The 17945-nt window shown below is 48.2% G+C and overlaps 1 protein-coding gene across 2 annotated transcripts in view; it reads right to left on the reverse strand.

The window, feature by feature from the left end:
• The window catches only part of PRKCH (protein kinase C eta), a 115811-nt gene that overhangs the window by 41926 nt on the left and 55940 nt on the right, over positions 1 to 17945 (reverse strand). For both annotated transcript variants that reach the window (XM_035328470.1, XM_035328472.1), the window contains 2 exons: positions 17598 to 17771; positions 3993 to 4147 (listed from right to left, as the gene is read on the reverse strand). In XM_035328470.1, the coding sequence (XP_035184361.1) occupies positions 3993 to 4147; positions 17598 to 17771 (329 nt within the window). The remainder of the gene's footprint in view (positions 1 to 3992; positions 4148 to 17597; positions 17772 to 17945) is intronic.

Genomic DNA, 17945 nt, shown 5'->3' on the forward strand with positions numbered 1-17945 from the left:
TGTTTTTAGAGACTGCAAGTGGACCAGCTCATTTGCTCCGTGTAAGCCACTGTGCAGTCTCATACTGCTCAGCTGTGAATGCTGTTTTGTTTTGTTCCTGGCATGCACAAGAGCCAAAATATGCTTCCCACAGCCTGGGAACTGCTGAACTGAAAAGTGAAAGTCGGGAAGCGCTGCCTCAAGAAAAATAGGTCATAGAGGCTTTACATAAAGATCACAAACAAACCTACCAACCTGCAACAGGGCCCAGCACGCTGTTTTCCTTTAGAAGCATCCTTAATGAAAGAAGCAGTGCAAGAAGAGTGCCCTGCGAGCAAAGATTTTATCTACAATAGCTTTGATTATCACCTAACCTTTTCCTGGCAGCGTTCATCGTGAGCTGATCCCAAGTATGTCCTTGTCCTACCCTTCTGTGGTTAGGGGTGTAGAGTATGCCATGATTTGGTATGTTGAAAAGCTCATTTTCATGTCTGCTTTCATTCTAGCTTTGTTCCTTCTATGATAGGATATGGAACCACACTAAACTTGTCAACTTTTTTTTTTTTTTTTCAGGAAGCAACTATAAATAGGCACTGCTGAGATGACAGCTAAACCTCAGCTCAGGGCAAGCCAGAAATGTTTTCTTGTTCAGGCCAGAAAGCCATCTCTCTTTTGCAGTGCTGGAAATGAGAAGAAAAAAAAAAAAAAAAAAAAAAACACACTGTGAAACTAAAAGCTCACTAAAAAAATAAAACCAAACAAATATGCACACACACATTTATAGGACTTCTGTTCTGGGCAAGGCTTAGTAACAAAAAGCAGACTTTCACTGAAGTGAAGGGCAACCACTGAAAATTACATCAATTGCATCATGAAAATCAAATCAGCCTGTATGAGCACCAGTCCAGCACCACGCCAGATTGTGATGTTAGAAAGTCCCATCCAACCAACACCATCTGCCCAAGGAACCCGATTCCATGGGCATGGGCTCACGGTAGCAAATACAGAAATACTGTGCTATAGATATTTCAAATTGGGAACATGTGGCTGGAGAAGGACTCAGCAAACGCCCAACATTCCTTGTTACCAGCATTGCCACCACAGCCCAAAGTGACACATTTCAGCTACTTCTTGATGAACTTTGAGTGCTCTCTCCCAGGCTTCTCTGGCTTTTGAAAGGAAAGAAGACCCAGCTTTTGGCAGTACGTGTTGCAAAAGCTTGACGTACCAGGAGAACAGTCATTGTGTTGGTAAATGCAGGCTGTCTCCTGAATTGCTTAATCTTGGAGGGGTAGGGGGTGGGGAAATACAGGATTGTTATACGACAGGCCAGCCCAGAAGAAAAACATATGACGCAGGGTATTTCTAGGCTAGTGACTTACTCCACTGACCCCGGGAATCCAGAAGAGGCTCATTGAACAGCTTTGGGCAAAACGCTTTCTGATCAGGTTTTTCCTGGTGTCCCTCCCCGCTCCTCCCAGCTTCCTATGAAAGCACTCAAGATTCTGATAATAAAATCATCAAACCCCTTACAGGAATGCAATGATTCCCTTGCAAGTATTTCCTTCCCAAGTGCAGGCTCCCTCCTGGTGCCCAATTTCACACACCTCTCCAGAGCCTGGTGTCTGTGACCCAGCATAAGAAACCTCAGCTTAATACAGCTATAACCAGCAGCTCCCTCCCCTTACACCTTCCAGAATGGGGTCTCCCTGGTGATTAAAAATAAATAAATAAATAAATAAATAAACAAACACGAACAGAACTCTCACCCGCTACATCTACCCATTGCAGCTGAACTGACCTGGCTCAAAGGCTCAACCAGCCTCCTACCAAGATCAAAGCCCATGCAGTTGTTGAAGCAGCTTTTCAATTACTCCTCCAGTTTCCATCACGAATCACAGCAGCACTCGAAGAGTGCCAAACCCCAGAGGGATCGATTACTCCTGCCCTGTGACAGGCAGCGGGCTGAAGGGTACAGGAAAAGCTGGAAGCGAAGTGGCATTACATTATGTGCAGGCACAGTTTTGCTGTTGAATGATTGACAATAACTACTGGATGTCACTATTTTGAGGATAATGTCATTTGCGTAATTATCTGGCAGGGTCTCTCTTCAGCAGCTGGCCTTATTCACGAGGGAAGAATCAGACTGAAATCCAGCTGTAGAATCAGTAGATTTTCTATTCGGTGCAGACAAACACTGTGCTTTAGAGGCTCAATGCGTATGGGATATACATCCCTGGTAATTTTCATACTCTCAGGACCTGGAGAATATTCCGATGACACTCCTCTATTTTACTGTGCCGCATATATCACATGATTTCATATTTTAAAATAATGTAATATTCTCTATCTTCACCTGACCATCTGTTTCTTACAGAACTCAAGCTAGGAAGAGAAAGAGAAGTTGCAGTTCCTTGTTTTATCTCACAATCTCACCATCAGATGGGAGATGGCCCTCCGCACCTCCCCTGGCCCTTTCACCAGTTTACCCCTCAGCTTTTCTGTTTGCAGCGTATCAAAACCCAGGTTTAATCGATACAGGAAAACACCCTGCTGAACACAGAACAGCATCACCTGGGCTGAACTGTGCAAAGCCCAAAATCAAATGGCATTTGGCCCAACCCACAGTCTGACAGAGACTGACTTGCACTGGAACTGCTCCCACCCCGGACCCCGATGCAGGTCCTGCTGTACAACTGTACCCACGCACAGAAAACAGAGGTGACGTTATTCTGCCCTGTGCTGCGTGCCACAGGTAGGACTGAGCAGGGTCACAGCGGCCCATCCCCAAATATGCCTGCTTTGCTGATGGAATCCTTGCAGCAGTATCCAAATGAAACAACTGACTGCTCCTCCTTCCCAATGTTCTGGGCAAGAGGATACCAGGGGCGTTATGCAAAGCATGTCAGGAAGAAACCTTTCTCTTTAACCAGACTGTCTCAGTACAGGCGTCTCCTTGTTCTAGGGTCCTGTGCCACTCCAGAACAGGTCTTGCTCTGCCCTTGCCTTACACAGGAGATGCTGGTCAAACAGTCTTGCTCAGGAAGGCCTCCCCAGGGCAGACAGGCTGGCTGATCCACGCCGGCTGGTCCATGCCTCGATGTTTGGCAACACAGAAAGGAAAAAATATAACCAAACTGCCCTCCTGGGCACGGGGAGAACAAAAGCAGGGAGCTACATATGAGAAAACATTTCCTGAGTTCAGCCCTGAGATCTGGGGTAACGGTGATCCGACCCCGGTGCAAACACAAAGATGCCAAACACAGACATGGATAGGAAGGAAAACCTCCTGCTGTAGAATCATGGCAAGAACGAAAAGACAATTAGTAACTGAGCTGACTGGCACTGAATAGGTACGTTGAATAAATAGGATTTAAGCATAGTCTCATAGCTAATACAGGGAAACAAACACACTTGGGCATAACCAGCACCGATCAGCCTTTAAATAACAAGGCATATAGCAGCAAAGGCAACAGCTGCTTGTATTTACCTCCCAGAAAATCTAGGAAGGTTTCTCTGAATGCCTGCCCCTGAATCAACAGTTTGATACGTGCCCCACAGCAGCAGCACAGGCCCGGAGCAGCACAGGGGAGGCTCGTGTCGCTCAGCGGCTACCACCCGGCAGCCAGGCAGACCTGTGCTGAACGCAGGCACCTGGTAGGGCAAAGCAGGGGCAGTTCTGGGCCGATGAGCAGCCAAGTCCGCAGAGCGATGTGAACCGACACCAACACAAACATCCCGTGCCTTGGAAGGAATGCGTGTTTTCTACGTGTCCGCACATATCACAGGAATACCCTCCTTATAGACAACAGAGCAGCCAGACGTTTCGCTCCTTCCTGGAAGCTGGGTGCACCTTGGTTATTGTGCAGTGGGAAAGTGGAGGTACCGCCCTCCCAGCTGACAACTTGTTCCTGGTGGGCAGCAAGTGACAGTTATTTACTCAGGCAGAAAACTCAAGTTATCATCCCAGCCGTGGGGTTCAGACAAACAGAATGAATGAAAGCAGAGCTCACCGATAAATGATGCCTCTTTCATGGAGAAACATAAGGGCTGAAATAATTTCGGCAGCATAGAACCGGGCCCGATCTTCATCGAAGCGACGCGACTTCTGAATGTGGAACATCAAGTCCCCGCCATTTACGAACTCCATCACAAAGAACAGGCGATCCTTCACACACGCAAACACAACAGATATGAACAGCGTTAATCACATCCTCCGTCAGGCTTACAATTTTCTAAGTATTATCTCCCAAATAAAGACAGATGAAGTACCCATGAGATGTTGGGGGAAAAAAATCCTGATTATTTCAGGAAAGATTAAGGCAATACCAGGGAGATCTGATAATACCCCTTTGCCATGCACTCCCTCCACCTCCCAGACTTTTGCCCCCAGGAATGATCTCCTGTTTACATGTGGATTGGGCATACCAGTAGGTGCATGCTCATCACTAACAGGCTTCTGTGGGGTTTGTTTTACTGTTTAACGTGAACCCAGCAGTGTGCGATACCCCTTCCGCAGCACTTTCTGAGATGAGCAGTCAGAAGAGAAAACTGTAAAAAAGACATTTACTCCCTACTAAGCTCCCTACTTGCAGCTTTCAGGGGGCAAATTTTTTCATAATACCCTGTGTGTAACCAGACTGCAGCCTCGCCACGACAGCACAAGAACTGTGGAACAGCAACAACAACTCTGTCTCTGGGGCATCCCGACACTATTCCTAGGGAATGTGTGTTGTCTTACAGAGATTTCCTGCCATACGCTTTTATGGCAGCTGCCTTTTAGGCCTTCACATCTTGGCTTTCCTGGCAGCTCTGCTTAACCTACAGATCTTTGTGTGATGAAGGAACTGATAAGGACAAAGTATAAACCCAAGTCTCTACTGGGTAGAAAAGCAACGGGTTCAATAATGTTCAGCTCATTAACCACAGCTGCTGGGCTCTGAGGTTTCTTTCTTAGCTTTGTTCCGGTTTTTGCAAAAGTCTCCAGATAGGGAGACACTTGCTTCAACTCTGTGTGTTTGATGGTCTGGGTGCAGGCTCAGCATGCCAAAGGGGTGCCCACTTAGCTGTGAGGGAAAGGTTACAAAACGATTTGTCACAAAAGTAAAGCCTAGAAGTGTTTCAGACTCTTTTAGCATTTCCCCTAATGCTTGTTTCAGGACATTCAGTATTGATCGTTTCAGTTTTACTCTGAGTAACAGGAACAAGCAGGCTGGAGAAGAGGCATACGATTCACTCGAGATCAGCCAGCCTTTTACTGGTACAATTTGCCCTCCTCGCCCCACAGGCCCCTTCCCAGGTCTGACACGAATCACCTACAAGCTAGTTTTAAACCCTGTCAATTTAAGAGGATAAGCATTGTTAGTCTCCTCTTGCTGGCAGGCAGCCAGCTTGCAACGACTACTGGAATTAACGTCCCAGGATCCACACAGAAGTGGAATAAAAAGCAGCCAGGAATCCTCTCGATCCTCTCCGTACACAAGCAGGAGAGCAAACTGCTTGTGCCAGAAGAAGTCAGCTTGTTTCTCGTCACCGTCCTGGGCTCAGATCAACAGCTCTTTGGGCTCCTTCCAGAAGCAGCAGAGCTCAGGTAGGTGGTTCCCAGCAGGCGAACAATGAGCTGCGTGCAGCACCAAGGCCACGCGCTACGTGCCACTTCCAGTCCCCGCAGACAACAGCGCTTCATTGTTTCGCTCCGCTCCTATCTTAGGGCAGCCGAAACACCCGGGCTGGCTCGTCTGTGGCAGCGGTCTGGTGAGAGCAGCACAAGCTGTGCAAAAGCACCGGCGACCTTGGGTGTTTGGCCGGCATCAGATTTGTACTGCCACAACTGTGCTGCAGTTGGTTGAGCTGAATCTGGCTCTGCTGTGCCTACCTGTTCTGCAAGCCCTCCTCCAGCTGCGGCGTAGCTATCGCCTCTGCCTTGCCAGTTGGGCCAGCTTTTACATCTCCTTGTTATTCCTTCCCGCCTCCTTCCACACTGATCACTCCACACGCCACGTGCTTACCTAGCTCAGCTTGCTCAGGCATCTTTTCAAGCCCACACTTTTTAAAAAAAAATTAAAAGAAAATAAAAAAATCCCTCTTGCCAGGTCTTCTACAGGAAGTAATTTAACTTACAGCAACCTGACAAGGTGTGTGTGTATTTATGTAAGATATATTCTTGTATAAACATGCATACAGTTAGGAACCTTTATTTGCTACTCTCTCCTTAAAGGTAAGCTTCAGGGAAACAAAGTTAACCCTTCATCTCTCAAAACAGACAAGTCCTGCTGCTCTGGTGCTGGCAAAACTCCAGGGCCTATCTTACATCGGGACCTACTTGTATGTACTGCAGTGCTTAAAGGAAGGTGCTTCTTCCTCAGACCTTCAGGTGAGCACTGAAACAAATGTAAATATGGATTATTTAATTACTGAAGCTCTCCCATGTAGGCCTAAAAGGACTTTTGACTACCCAAATTTTTATTTTTAACTAAAAACATGATTTTATTTTTTTAAAAGTCCAGCTGTCTACACAGTTTTCTAACACTTAGAAACCCCTTGTATTTGCTGCAAAAAAGAGCAGGATGGGCACTACAACTTGTCCATAGCACAGCACTTGTGCATTGGCCCCCGACACACCTGGCAATAAGTATTAGGAAGCTCAGCACTAATGACCAAGATCTAAGAACCAAGCAAGGTCTGCTGCCATTGTCACTCTTAAACGAGGAGGTCATCAGCTTGCCAAACTGCACAGACCAAACACTCTTCCAGGAATTGTTGATAAGTGAAATAAACAGTGGTATTTTATGGGGAAAAAAAAAAAAAAAAGGCAATTTGCAGCACGCAGAATAAGAGCGGATAAATAGCTTAAAAAGGGGTCAGGAAAGGAAAACCTTAAAATAGCACTTCGGATACTTGAGGGTTTGACTCTCCCTGCCTTTCCTGAGGCCAGGCACTGTGAACACAAGTGAGAGGAGGCTCAGGGTAGCTCTGCTTGACGTTGGTACACTACAGCTCCTCCCTTGGGTACACCCTCAATTGCCAGGAATTGCCAGGTGGAGTCGTGAGCCCCCTTTTTGAGGACTCCTCAGGGGGAATTGGGAGGGGGAGAAAGCTGGAGTGTCTTTGCCAGGGCTCGGTGCTGCAATCCTCACAACTGTTTTCTGTTTTTCATTGCTCAGAAGTTTTCCCTGATTTACTATCTCGTCTTGACGTTAGCAAAGTAAGAAAGAGCATTTGAGTCAACAGGAAATGGTGACGCTAAAGCCTCTACAGCAGCAGCGGCCGCATGAGGAAATCACATTGCACCATTTCTGTACTGGGATCGAGGCGAATAAAGCCACAGAACAATTGTTACTGTAAATAAAAGAAACACTGGGAGGAAACGCAACGTCCATGGCATCAGGTGGGCCCATTTCAAGGTTGGCCTACGTCTCAAGATTAGCCCTGACAACTGAAGTGAGAGACAACTGGTTGTTTGTCTTGTTAATGTATTTGTTTGTTTAAATGTGAGTTTGCCATGTCTGTTTGTTTGCCTGCTAGCAGGACAGGGGCCACTAGAAGAACACACTGTGTCCTAAGACCAGTCCAGGTACTGGTGACCACACCTATCAAACACAAGCACTCACCAAACTCCAGTTCAAACACCGGTTTAGCCCTTTGTCCTCACCAGCTCCACTAGGAAGCTGTTTTGAATCCTTATACCTTTCCTCCTCAGCACCGTAGCAGGAGGGAATCTAGATATTATTAAAAGACCATCCCTTCCCTCCCCATACCCAAAAAAGGTGAGTGCAAAGGCTAGTTTCTACCCACTTCCAGCTAAGAGTCACAGCCGATGCCCATGTGTAAGCCACATGAGACCGGTGTCACACCAAAGACCTCTGAAAACAACTAGGGTGAGAGCCTCCCCTCCCTTCACACTGCGTCAATGTGGCAGGGCAGCACCGTCACCCCAGTTCAAGCAGCGTGGAGGGCAAGGAAGGCAAAGAGACGTATTTCCTGTGTGCAGACAGAAGAAAATAACAAAGCTGCTGTGCCATGGACAGGATGGAAGACAGAGAGGAATTCTCTCAAGAGAGGCATTGGTGGAGGAATTTTGCAGAAGCTTCGTCTGTAGCTGACCGCTGCTACAGAAGGCAGCATCTTGAGATGAGACCTGGTCCAATGTGGTTTAGAGAAATGGTCCAGTTTTTCAAAAAAAAAAAGTCATCTGGCTCTGGAATTCTGCTACGTTTGCACTTCATCCTATTGGAAGTAATTCATGCATACAACTCCTTAGAAAATTAGCTTTGGGCTTGATCTGAGTTCACTGAAGCCAAAGGGTTTCCCCAAGAAAACAGTCATTTTTCACTGTTTTGGCAGTTTAAGCTCTGCAGAGCGGAAAGCAGGTTTCAAAATTATCTCCATAGAGAAACAGCTGTGTCACCGCTACACAGCAAAAGTTTATTGCTTCCAAAAATGAGTAGCAGGGCTTAGAGACCTTGTAAGCAAATCATTACAAGATAATTACAAGAGCTGGCAGGCTCCCTCAGCGCTCCCGATGTTCCCTTTCTCCCTTTGTGGTCCACAACCCCCACACAAAGCACTCTGCCCTCGGTCTTGCTGGGAGCGTGCAAATAAGCGGCGCTGTCTCAGGACCAGGCTTCAGCAAGCCACACGTCCAGCTCCGCCAGCAGAGCCAGTGACCATCCGTATCTGGGTCAAGGCGCTGGACCCGGAGGAGGAGTAATAAGCAGGTTTGTTTCCCAATATTTACTCTCACAGGAGTAACACAACCAGCAACCACGCTCCGACGCCGCTCTGCGCCTTCCCTCGGCGCCCAGCCCTTCGGCCGAGGCAGCGCGGTGTCCCCGCGGGCTGCCCGCCGCTCCCAGCTAGGTGGTTTGCAGCAGGACAGGCTGCTCAGATGGGTGAGTTACCCTTGGAAGCGGTTCCAACCCGGAGAGGATCACAGGCACCTTCAGAAGGGGCTCACCACAAAGGAGTTGCTGGAGCAACCTTCACACGGGAGCTGAAGCAGACCAAACGAGCTCAGCCCTAAACGGCCGCGTGGTGTCGAAGCAGCGCTCGGCTGTGATGGAGCAAGACGCCAGTGCCAGGCAAAGATTCGGTCCTTTGATTTCAAATCAGAGTAGCTACGTGAAGCAGAAGAGAAGAAACAGCTCCATGTGCTCGCTCAGCTGGAATTATCTGTAGGCATTAGTTACGCTTCTTAAACACAGTCACAGCGACGACTGCCACCGGCACCTGCCACCACGGCCCCAGACCCCCAAACGGACGAGGCAGTGGAAGGCATCAGACATTACAGCAGCCTGCTGGCTGACCGCTGGTGCTCTCTTGGCCATTTTCTCTCTCTGCTTCAATGGCTTCTGAAGCATGTGCCAGCCCCAGCAACTACTTACGCCCAGGAGAAATCAGACCAGGCCAAGGGAGTGCGTCGCGGATGGCACTGTACAGCCCCGGGGCTATCAAGATGGGAGAGATTGTGGTGGAGATCGTGGTGTGCCATGCCACACCCGAAGGGCTGAGAAAAGGAAGGCTGCTTTCTTCCACTGCTTTTTGTTTTTATTTTATTAGCCAGAAGGAGGTGCAGTGAAAATTTGGACTCGGAGGTGGGGTAAGCTGCACGCTGCGCTTCCTTGTGGCTCGGCTGCGCTGGAGGTAGTGAAGGCACTTCTGAGAAGCACGGGTCGCTTCCCCCATTTCAGGCTTCTTCATCTAGGAACTGCTGCCGTCACTGTCACAACTGCAGAACAGCGCCGTTATCGCTCACTGCCCCACGACGCCGCTGACAGTGGGCACAGCGCTGCCTTCCCTCCGCAGTGGCAGCCAGGCACACAAACATCGCCTGGAGGGTAACAAACTGGCTCTTGCCATTTGCATAAATAAACTCTCTGGGGTCCCTCAGGGTAATGGCTGCCCCGCGTGTGCATGCGTGCACAGCGCAGCATTAATGCTGAGCTAATTCCAGAAGAGCTGCACAACGACAGCCACAACCCAGGCCAAGCCGACGGCAGCCGCGGGTCCCCACCTGCTCCGAAAAAAGTCCTGAATCCAGCTACGTCCTTCAGACTTCAGCCCGTGTCTTCTTCACTGCTGGGCTGAAACATCAAACTCACAGGCTGAAGAGTTTTTGTAACGCAAGGTCAACTGTGATCATCTCTCTGCGACAACACAGCCTTGGAGATCTGCAAGTGAACCGCACGCACCTTCCCTCCCCATCCCCTCCCCTCAATCACAGTGGGATTGGCTCATTTTATGGCCAGAAACCTTCACTCAACATAAATGCAAATGGACGATTTTTAATCTAATCTTCATGTGTATCTCTTTCACTAGAAGCAAAACAAAGAGCCCAAAATCGCAGGCACTACATCAACTGGCTAAATTACGTACAAGGAAAATAAGCAAAAACCTACGTAATCGCAATTCAAAAAGGAAAAAAAAAAAAGCGCTATCTTGGCCACTAAAACAAAATCTCCTAAAAGTAAAATACAACACAGAATGAAAGAAGAAATAAAATCTTCCCCTCCAGACCTTATTAAATGGCACAGAAAATTACATAAACACTCCTGCCCACCTGAAAGATGAAAACCCGAAGGGCTGGCTGAACTTAGGAATAAATTCCGGGATAAGGAACTAGAATATATCAAGCTGTACACATCACTCATTAATCAAAGATTTATTGGACATCTGCACCCCCCAGCTAGCTGCTAACATCCCGGTGTCTCAGAAGAGGGCAGCTCTGCAAAGATCAAGCTGTTTTTACATCTCCCAGTTCAGAACAAGCTACGGGAATTGCTGTTCCCAGTTTAGATTGATCAACCCGAGACAACTCTGGCCTGTTTTTCAAAAATACCCACTACTTGCAACATCTCCTGGCCTCCGACTGCACTTGGGGAAAGCCTAGAGACCTCTGAAAGCTCAGTTAAAGGTCTGCAGGAAAATCTGAGCTGCAAAACGAAGGCTTTGTGGATCCACCCTCTCACCTGAAACACTGCCTGCAAAGCAAGCCAGGTTCAAAGAGATTTAAACCTAAGGCGCTGCGGGGTTGAGCCTCAGCTAGTCAGCTCGTCTCTGTCTTTTGATAGCTCCCCTCCCTTCCTCACAACTAACTGGCACTTGGCTGGTCACCCTGTTAGAGAGCTGGTTTCATTTCAGCCCTTTTAATGCCACAACTTCCTAGATTTTAAGGCCAAAGGAAAATATTGCTTCCACTGACTGCGGCTAACCACGTGCAACAGAACGTCCTTTTGTTACCCTTGCGCTAAGCTCGATAGCTTTGCTAACAGGCACACTCTCTCTCAGAAGGCACTGCAGATGGAGACAGATGTTTTCTTAGCTTCATAAAAACACAAGTAGCCCGAGTCCCTCAGCAACTAGGGCACGAAAGTTACACTAAGTGGCTACAGCAGTGCTAAGATGACGGTAGGTAACACTTCGGGTCAGATTTTCACTTCGGCTCCTATCACCTCGGTGCGCAGTGTCAGTGTGGACACCCAGAGAAGTTCACAGATAAAATCAGAAATGTCAGCCTGATCTTGTTCCACCTTCTGAAGCCAAAACCACTCTGCCTACTAAAAAACAGAGCCACCCTGCCCTGCTCGTTCCCGCAGTGACGAGCCCACCAGAGGTGTGATGGTGCGTGTCAGAGATAAGCCGAGCCTTCCAAGCTCAGAGAGCCTCCCACATCTGTTTTACCTACAGGTTTAACCGCTGTGCCAGCAGAGATGTCATGGGTTTTTGGTGGACACGACCACTACAAAACCACAAGAAAGCACGGTTTTGAGCAATGTGCCTTTATTCCGTGTCACACAGGAGCGATAAACACCGACCCTGACTGCCCAGCCGGTGGTCACAAAACGCAGTGCGCGGGTACCCGAGGCACACGGCGGTGTCTGGGGTGCCCAGCAGGAGCACAGGGGAGAGATGAAATTCCCCTGTACCTATCCATGTCAGACAGCCCCAGAAAAACCTAGCTTGCATCCCCAGGGACCCAGGTAAAGCACAGCACAAGCTCGGCCAAGCCTGACTTCAAAAGGAGCCTGCAGCAAGCCCCCAGCAGGGTGCCTGCCTCCCTTTCTTGCCAGTGTTTATGACCAAAAAGCATTGCAGACCTTTTGGAAAGTGCCAGGCCTACCAACACAACGTTCCTGTCACCACCATCATCTGATTTGGGCTGCCAGCAATGAAACTGAAGCACAAGCTGGTCTTCCAGCACGGCAGCCTGGGGCTAGCACCAGTCTGGATGCTTAAGAAAAGGGGAAGAAGGCCCAGCAAGCTTGCAGGGAAGCATCACAGAGACGCACTTGGCTGTCAGGTGTACGCACATAGCAAGTCGTACCTCCCGACACGCCACAGGGGGAAGGCTGGGGGTTAGAGCCTGGGAGACGATCAAAGCTCTCCTCCCGGCTCCCAGCGGGCTCCCCCTCAGCGCCCTTCAAGCAGCACATCAAAGAGGCCTCACCGTTTCCCTGTCTCCCACCAGTATGCTCCAAGGCCTGTGTCAGGATGCTTTTTCACCTCACCAGACCCGGGAAGGCTGCTGCTCACTTTCTAGAGTCCCTTACCTCCACCTCTGCCCCGGGGCTGCCCTGTGCTCTGCTCACTTTGTGACGCTGTGGAGCAGCTGATGGAGAACCAGGCTGGTTCTGGAGACCCCTGGAGGATCAGGACCAAAGGATTCCCCTGGACATGCGAGCACAGCCAGTCTTCTCCTGTGGCCCAGCGGATGGGGGAGCAGTCAGCCGGCTGCCCTTGCTCAGTCCCACCACTTCTGCTGCTGGTTGGTAGGCTCCCACATGAAAATTATGCCCTTGTCAAAGGTTCCAGGTTACCTTGAACACTCAGAGGAGGTGAAATACAGGCTCATCTCCATAAACACCTGTGGCACAATGCCCATGCTGACCCCAGAAGAACTGTTTCGGCGCTCCAGGAGCCAGAGGTGATGAAGAGAAACCTTCCCCTTCTGTCTCAAGCATGACATCAGCGCACAGCTTGTAAAGGGGGCAGAAAGCTGCATGCCCTCATAAAATAAAATGGTACCAGTTCAATGATTAGCTGCCCTGGAATCCCTCCTGGCTTCAGCAGCACCCTGCTAGCTATTATCTCTGAAGGACGCTTGTTACAGAAAGTCACGTCCCTCCGCCAAGTTCTCGTGTCTCACTATTTTTGGAACTGCGCACGCGGGCTCTGTGCCTCAGCAACTGTCAGCAGAGCCACACAGAAAGCAAATCCATATAACGATCAGACTAACAGGGACAGTGCTGGAAACAGCATCGCCTGGGGGACGGTCCCCTGAAAGCACCCTGTGGTCATGAGAAAAGGGATAAGGGCAATAAACATAAAAGGCAGAAACCTCTATCCTCTGCTATTTGACACTATTTGCATGGGAAGCTGATCTCCCCCAGCCCTTTCATTCTCATGCAAAAGAGGTGAGACAAAAGGATTTAAAAGCAAGCCACCTGTGCAGGAAGGATGGTGCCTAAACCCCAAAGATGACAGGATCGACTTGTTGCAAACTCATCTTAATTAAAACATTCCAGGATCTGCATTCCCCAGGATTAAATTACTAACTCCACTATTTATACGGATAGCCTCTTTCACCTGTTCTAGGCCGGTATTGTTGAGGTGTTGGATGACACCAATGGCAGGTAAACGGAAAGGAGCATTTTTGGGTGCTTGTGACCCCTAACGCAGAATCCAAGCTTATCCACAGGTCAGCCCCAGCACCTGTCAGCAACTCACAGATTAGTGCAGCGGGAGCATAATCCTCTCTGACACTAAGGGATGGCTGTAAGGCCCTAGGAAAAGCAGAAGCAAACGGCTTAGGCAAGGTTGAAAGTACTTGAACCAAGACATTCAAATAAAAAAAAGTAACAGATTTATCTCAGTTTGTGGTGAGCAAGGGAGACCTCACACAGGTGCTGCTGGAACAGGCCAAACCCACTCCCTGTGAGGGACCAGAACAACTCCATCCCTTCAGAGGAAAGGAATCTGGAGGTGCAGGTCCAAAACTGCCTCCCTCCCTGCAGAGTGAGGGCCCTGCCCAGGGCCATGGCCAGCCTCTGCCAGCCTGCTGCATGGCCAGGGTTTCCTCTCTGGGCTCTGCAAGCTGTGACCTACCTGGCAGAGACAACACTTGCAGCTCCTACCACCTAGTGGCTGCAATATTTCTCTGCAAAAAGAGCAAGAAGGCTGGCTGGAGGTCAGGCGGCCTCAGCCCACCGTGGGCTGGCTATTTGAGCAGCAAGGGTCCATGCAGCGCTTATGCTGCAGCTGGGACTCCAGAGGACCACGGTAAAGAGAGACAAGGCACAGAGGCAGCACCAAAGAACATAAAACCTTTCTGAAAACGATCGGCAACTGTTGTGAGCACAGAGAAAAAGCACAGAGAAAAAAAAAATCAGCTAACTCTAAACAGGCAAGCAAAAGTAGCAACAATATAGATTAACTCAGACAATGCACTGCTGTTTCTGGTACTTGTGCCAGCTCAGCTGAAGCTAGCTCACCCGCACTACACAGCATCGCGCTGTGCAGCACAGACATGTCCTGGGCTGTGTAAGTCAGCCCTAGGCTCTAAGTCAAAAGAGTTTGCTGGTTTGGGTTGAATATTATACGAGAGTCTGAATTAAATGGCTCCAGCTCCATCCAAACCTTCAGAACCTGTCCTCAAAGCATGCAGCATTTCAGACACTTCTGAGTTCCTTCTTCCCAGCTCTTCTCCCCTTGAGCTAGAGGGCCCATAACTGGACATGTGTATTCTAGCTGCAGCCTCACCAGTACGAAGCAGAGGGGTGAACAACTTCTCTGACCTCCTAAATCAGCCTGGGATATATTTTAACTCTTTCATAATGAGTATGATGGTTCATACTGAACTTGGCACCTACCATGAGCCCCAGGTACCCTCCAGAAGGGATGCTACCCAGCCAGATAGTCCCAGCCTGTATTGATGCATCCATGGCATCAGGCTCTTATTTTCTTTTGAAAAACAGTAAGAAGCCTCAAAATGGCCATTTCTCTAAAAACTCCTAAAGACAGGCCCACTAAGTCATTATTTACCCAGGATCTCCACTCATTGCAGACTGAAGTCATGCTTGGTTTTTTAAAAACACGACCCTTTAATACCACTTTTCCAGAGTTTGGGCTGTAAGTGTACGTCTGATGTAATTTCCACGTAACTGCAAGTGAAACCAGGTACTGTTCTGAGAAAACCTCCCCCCACCTCCAACCAAACGAAGGTGCTTTGATATTTTTAAACATGGTTTCAGGCTGACATTTTAAATAAGTGTTTCCTCTTATTTTATATATATATATAAATATATATAGACACACACATACATATATTCTTTTCTGTGTTAACGAAGGGGATAACTCAATGGCATGTAAAGAACAAGCATAAACCTTAAATATCGTATCAGCACCATTTACGCCCTCCTGTGCGACATATACCCTGTTGCTGCAATCATTCTTCCATTATGGCAAAGGGTTTTAATTATGCTTTTATAAGCAATTTGAATCTGGTTATTCTGGATTGAGGTGGGTGTCACTGAGTGCAGAAGGTGGACAAAAAGACATGGTAAACCACATAAATCTGAAACTCTTCCTTTTTTTTTTTTTTGGTAAATGCTTCTCTTTTTGTTTTTGTTTATTACTGGAAGGAAGGTATCGATCCAGATAATGAAACAATGCAGGGTTCAGGTATAAGAGGAACCTGAGAAAGACTGGAGCTAGCAGGGGCCTGCTATGGCAAGCACCACTCCCTTGGCATCCTTTCAGAGACTGACCAGGTTCGGGGCAGTGAGGGCTGAGGGGTTCTTCCCTCCACTCCTCTGATTAAAAGTTGGTCCAGAAATTCCTGTTCCAGGCTGTTCTACTGTTTAGCAACCTCCTTTTCATTTCCAGTCTAACTGTATCCATGGCCAGTCTAGACTCATTTAATCTTAGCCAGCATCTTGGCAGCTTTGTTTCCCTTCTCTGTGACATCTGCAGACATCAATCAGGTCCTCTTTTTGCTTTCCATTTGCTAGTCTAAACAGGCTGAGTTCTTCCCTTTCTTCCCTTTGCAAAAGGCTCCTCAATTACCTCACAGCCCAGCAGACCTTCTCTGCACTCACAGCAGATTGCATTCATTTTTTTACCGTGACAGACGCTAATAGCACGGTGACCTTAAATCTTCCCTAAGTTCACTGAAAATACCCGACACAGACCAGGATGCTATTTTCACATCTAAGTTGCAATCCTGTAAAGAAAGCCATGGCAAAGAGCATAGCAACGAGCTGCAAAAAAGGCTGCTGTCCTAGATCTGACCTCAAACAGCACTCATCAGTACTGGGCATTTCTGATATCTCACATGAGAACTTTGGTAAGGCCATTAAAATTGGGCCCCGCGTCTTCATATTATGGAACACAAAAAGATTTCCTTGGTTACTAGTGACAACAGCGAGCTTTGTTTCTGCTATAGAGCGTGGCTGCTCTGTGAAACCATGTAAACTGTATATATATTTTAAAAAAAAGAAGAAACACACCACCTCATTTCTATTACATGAGTCTACCCCATGGGCTCCACCCTAAAAGAGCTCAATTCTCGAACTCCATAACTGGCTGTTGCATCACCCCAATGAGAAGAGAAACAGGTAGGTGGCAGGACACATTTGAGTGCTTTTTTTTTTTTTTTGGTCTTTTTTCTCTCCTCCCCCCACCTCCCCCTTTCTTTTGTATTTTGAGAAATTTTATGAAGGGTTTATGAAGGATTGAAGCCACAATTAATAGGTGAAATTTCTCCTGTCCCTTCTAAGAGGGAAAACAAACTCTATCAGCATTTAGCAATGGACAAAAAGCAACTGGAAAGGAGCCCACACAGTCTGGAAGAGCTACACTGCAAAAATGCTTTGGTCCTAATAACAGCTTAGCTCAGGGACTCCCAAACTTACCTTGCCGGGATACTGCTGTGGCCACTGCCTCCATCCCAGCCACTCCTGCCACCACCCACGTCAGCAACAAGCTCCCACCCACATGCACACGCAGGAGGAGGCTCTCAGCTGAACAGGCAGCACGTGCAGTCTTCCACTGAGGTATACAAATCCCAAGTGAGAGAAGCAGTGCTGTCACTTGTCTTATCCACACGAGAAGAAATACCAGCCATGTATGGGCCTGATCCAGCAACTACCCATGCCAATAGAATCCCTACCAGTAACCCCAGAAGGATATTTCATTCCTTTCTGAGCAGACAGGACAAATGCAGTACTGTTAAAGTTCAGGTAGCAGGGCAGTAAGGTCTGAGATCCCGCAGCAACTGCAGGACACTTCAGGTCCGTAGGCATTTACACTTACACATTTGGAAATGCTCAATGGCATAAAAATGTTTCTAGGAAGGATATATAAGATACATAAAAAAGGCTTCCCTGATACTTCCATTTTGTCAGGGAGCTTACAAGCCAGGATTTCGTTTGACAAATGCCCATGTATCAGATGTTAAAGGCCCACAGTGCTCTGTTCACCCTTGAGCAGAGAGCTTTCTCCTGAGTTTAAAGTGGACATTTAGAAAAAGCAGGGGAAGAAACACACAGGAGAGTGCCTCTATCCTGAACATGCCAGCCAGTATCAGGAAGAAGGCTGTCCACTACCTGGGTTATACTTACAGGAGTCTGGAAGCAACAGTAGAGCTTGGTGAGGAATGGGTGGTTCCTTGCTAAGGAAAGGATGCGTTTCTCAGTCATGGTGCATTCAACATCGTCATCTTGGAGAATGACGTCCTTCTTCAGCACCTTCACTGCATACAGCTGCCCACTCTCTTTCATCTTGGCAAGCATCACCTAAACCAAAGGGAAGGGTGAATTGCAAGGGCCGAGCCCTCAGCCTTTATGAGCAACGCTGAGATTCTCGCAGCTTCTCACACTAGAAAGGTCAGTTATCTCATGAGCAGGCTTGTGGAAGCAAGTGAATCAGACTGGTAGTACGGGCATCAGCGTACAGTCAACGGCACGTGC

The sequence above is a fragment of the Oxyura jamaicensis genome, chromosome 5, assembly GCF_011077185.1.
Source record: "Oxyura jamaicensis isolate SHBP4307 breed ruddy duck chromosome 5, BPBGC_Ojam_1.0, whole genome shotgun sequence".
Classification (NCBI taxonomy): Eukaryota; Metazoa; Chordata; class Aves; order Anseriformes; family Anatidae; genus Oxyura; species Oxyura jamaicensis.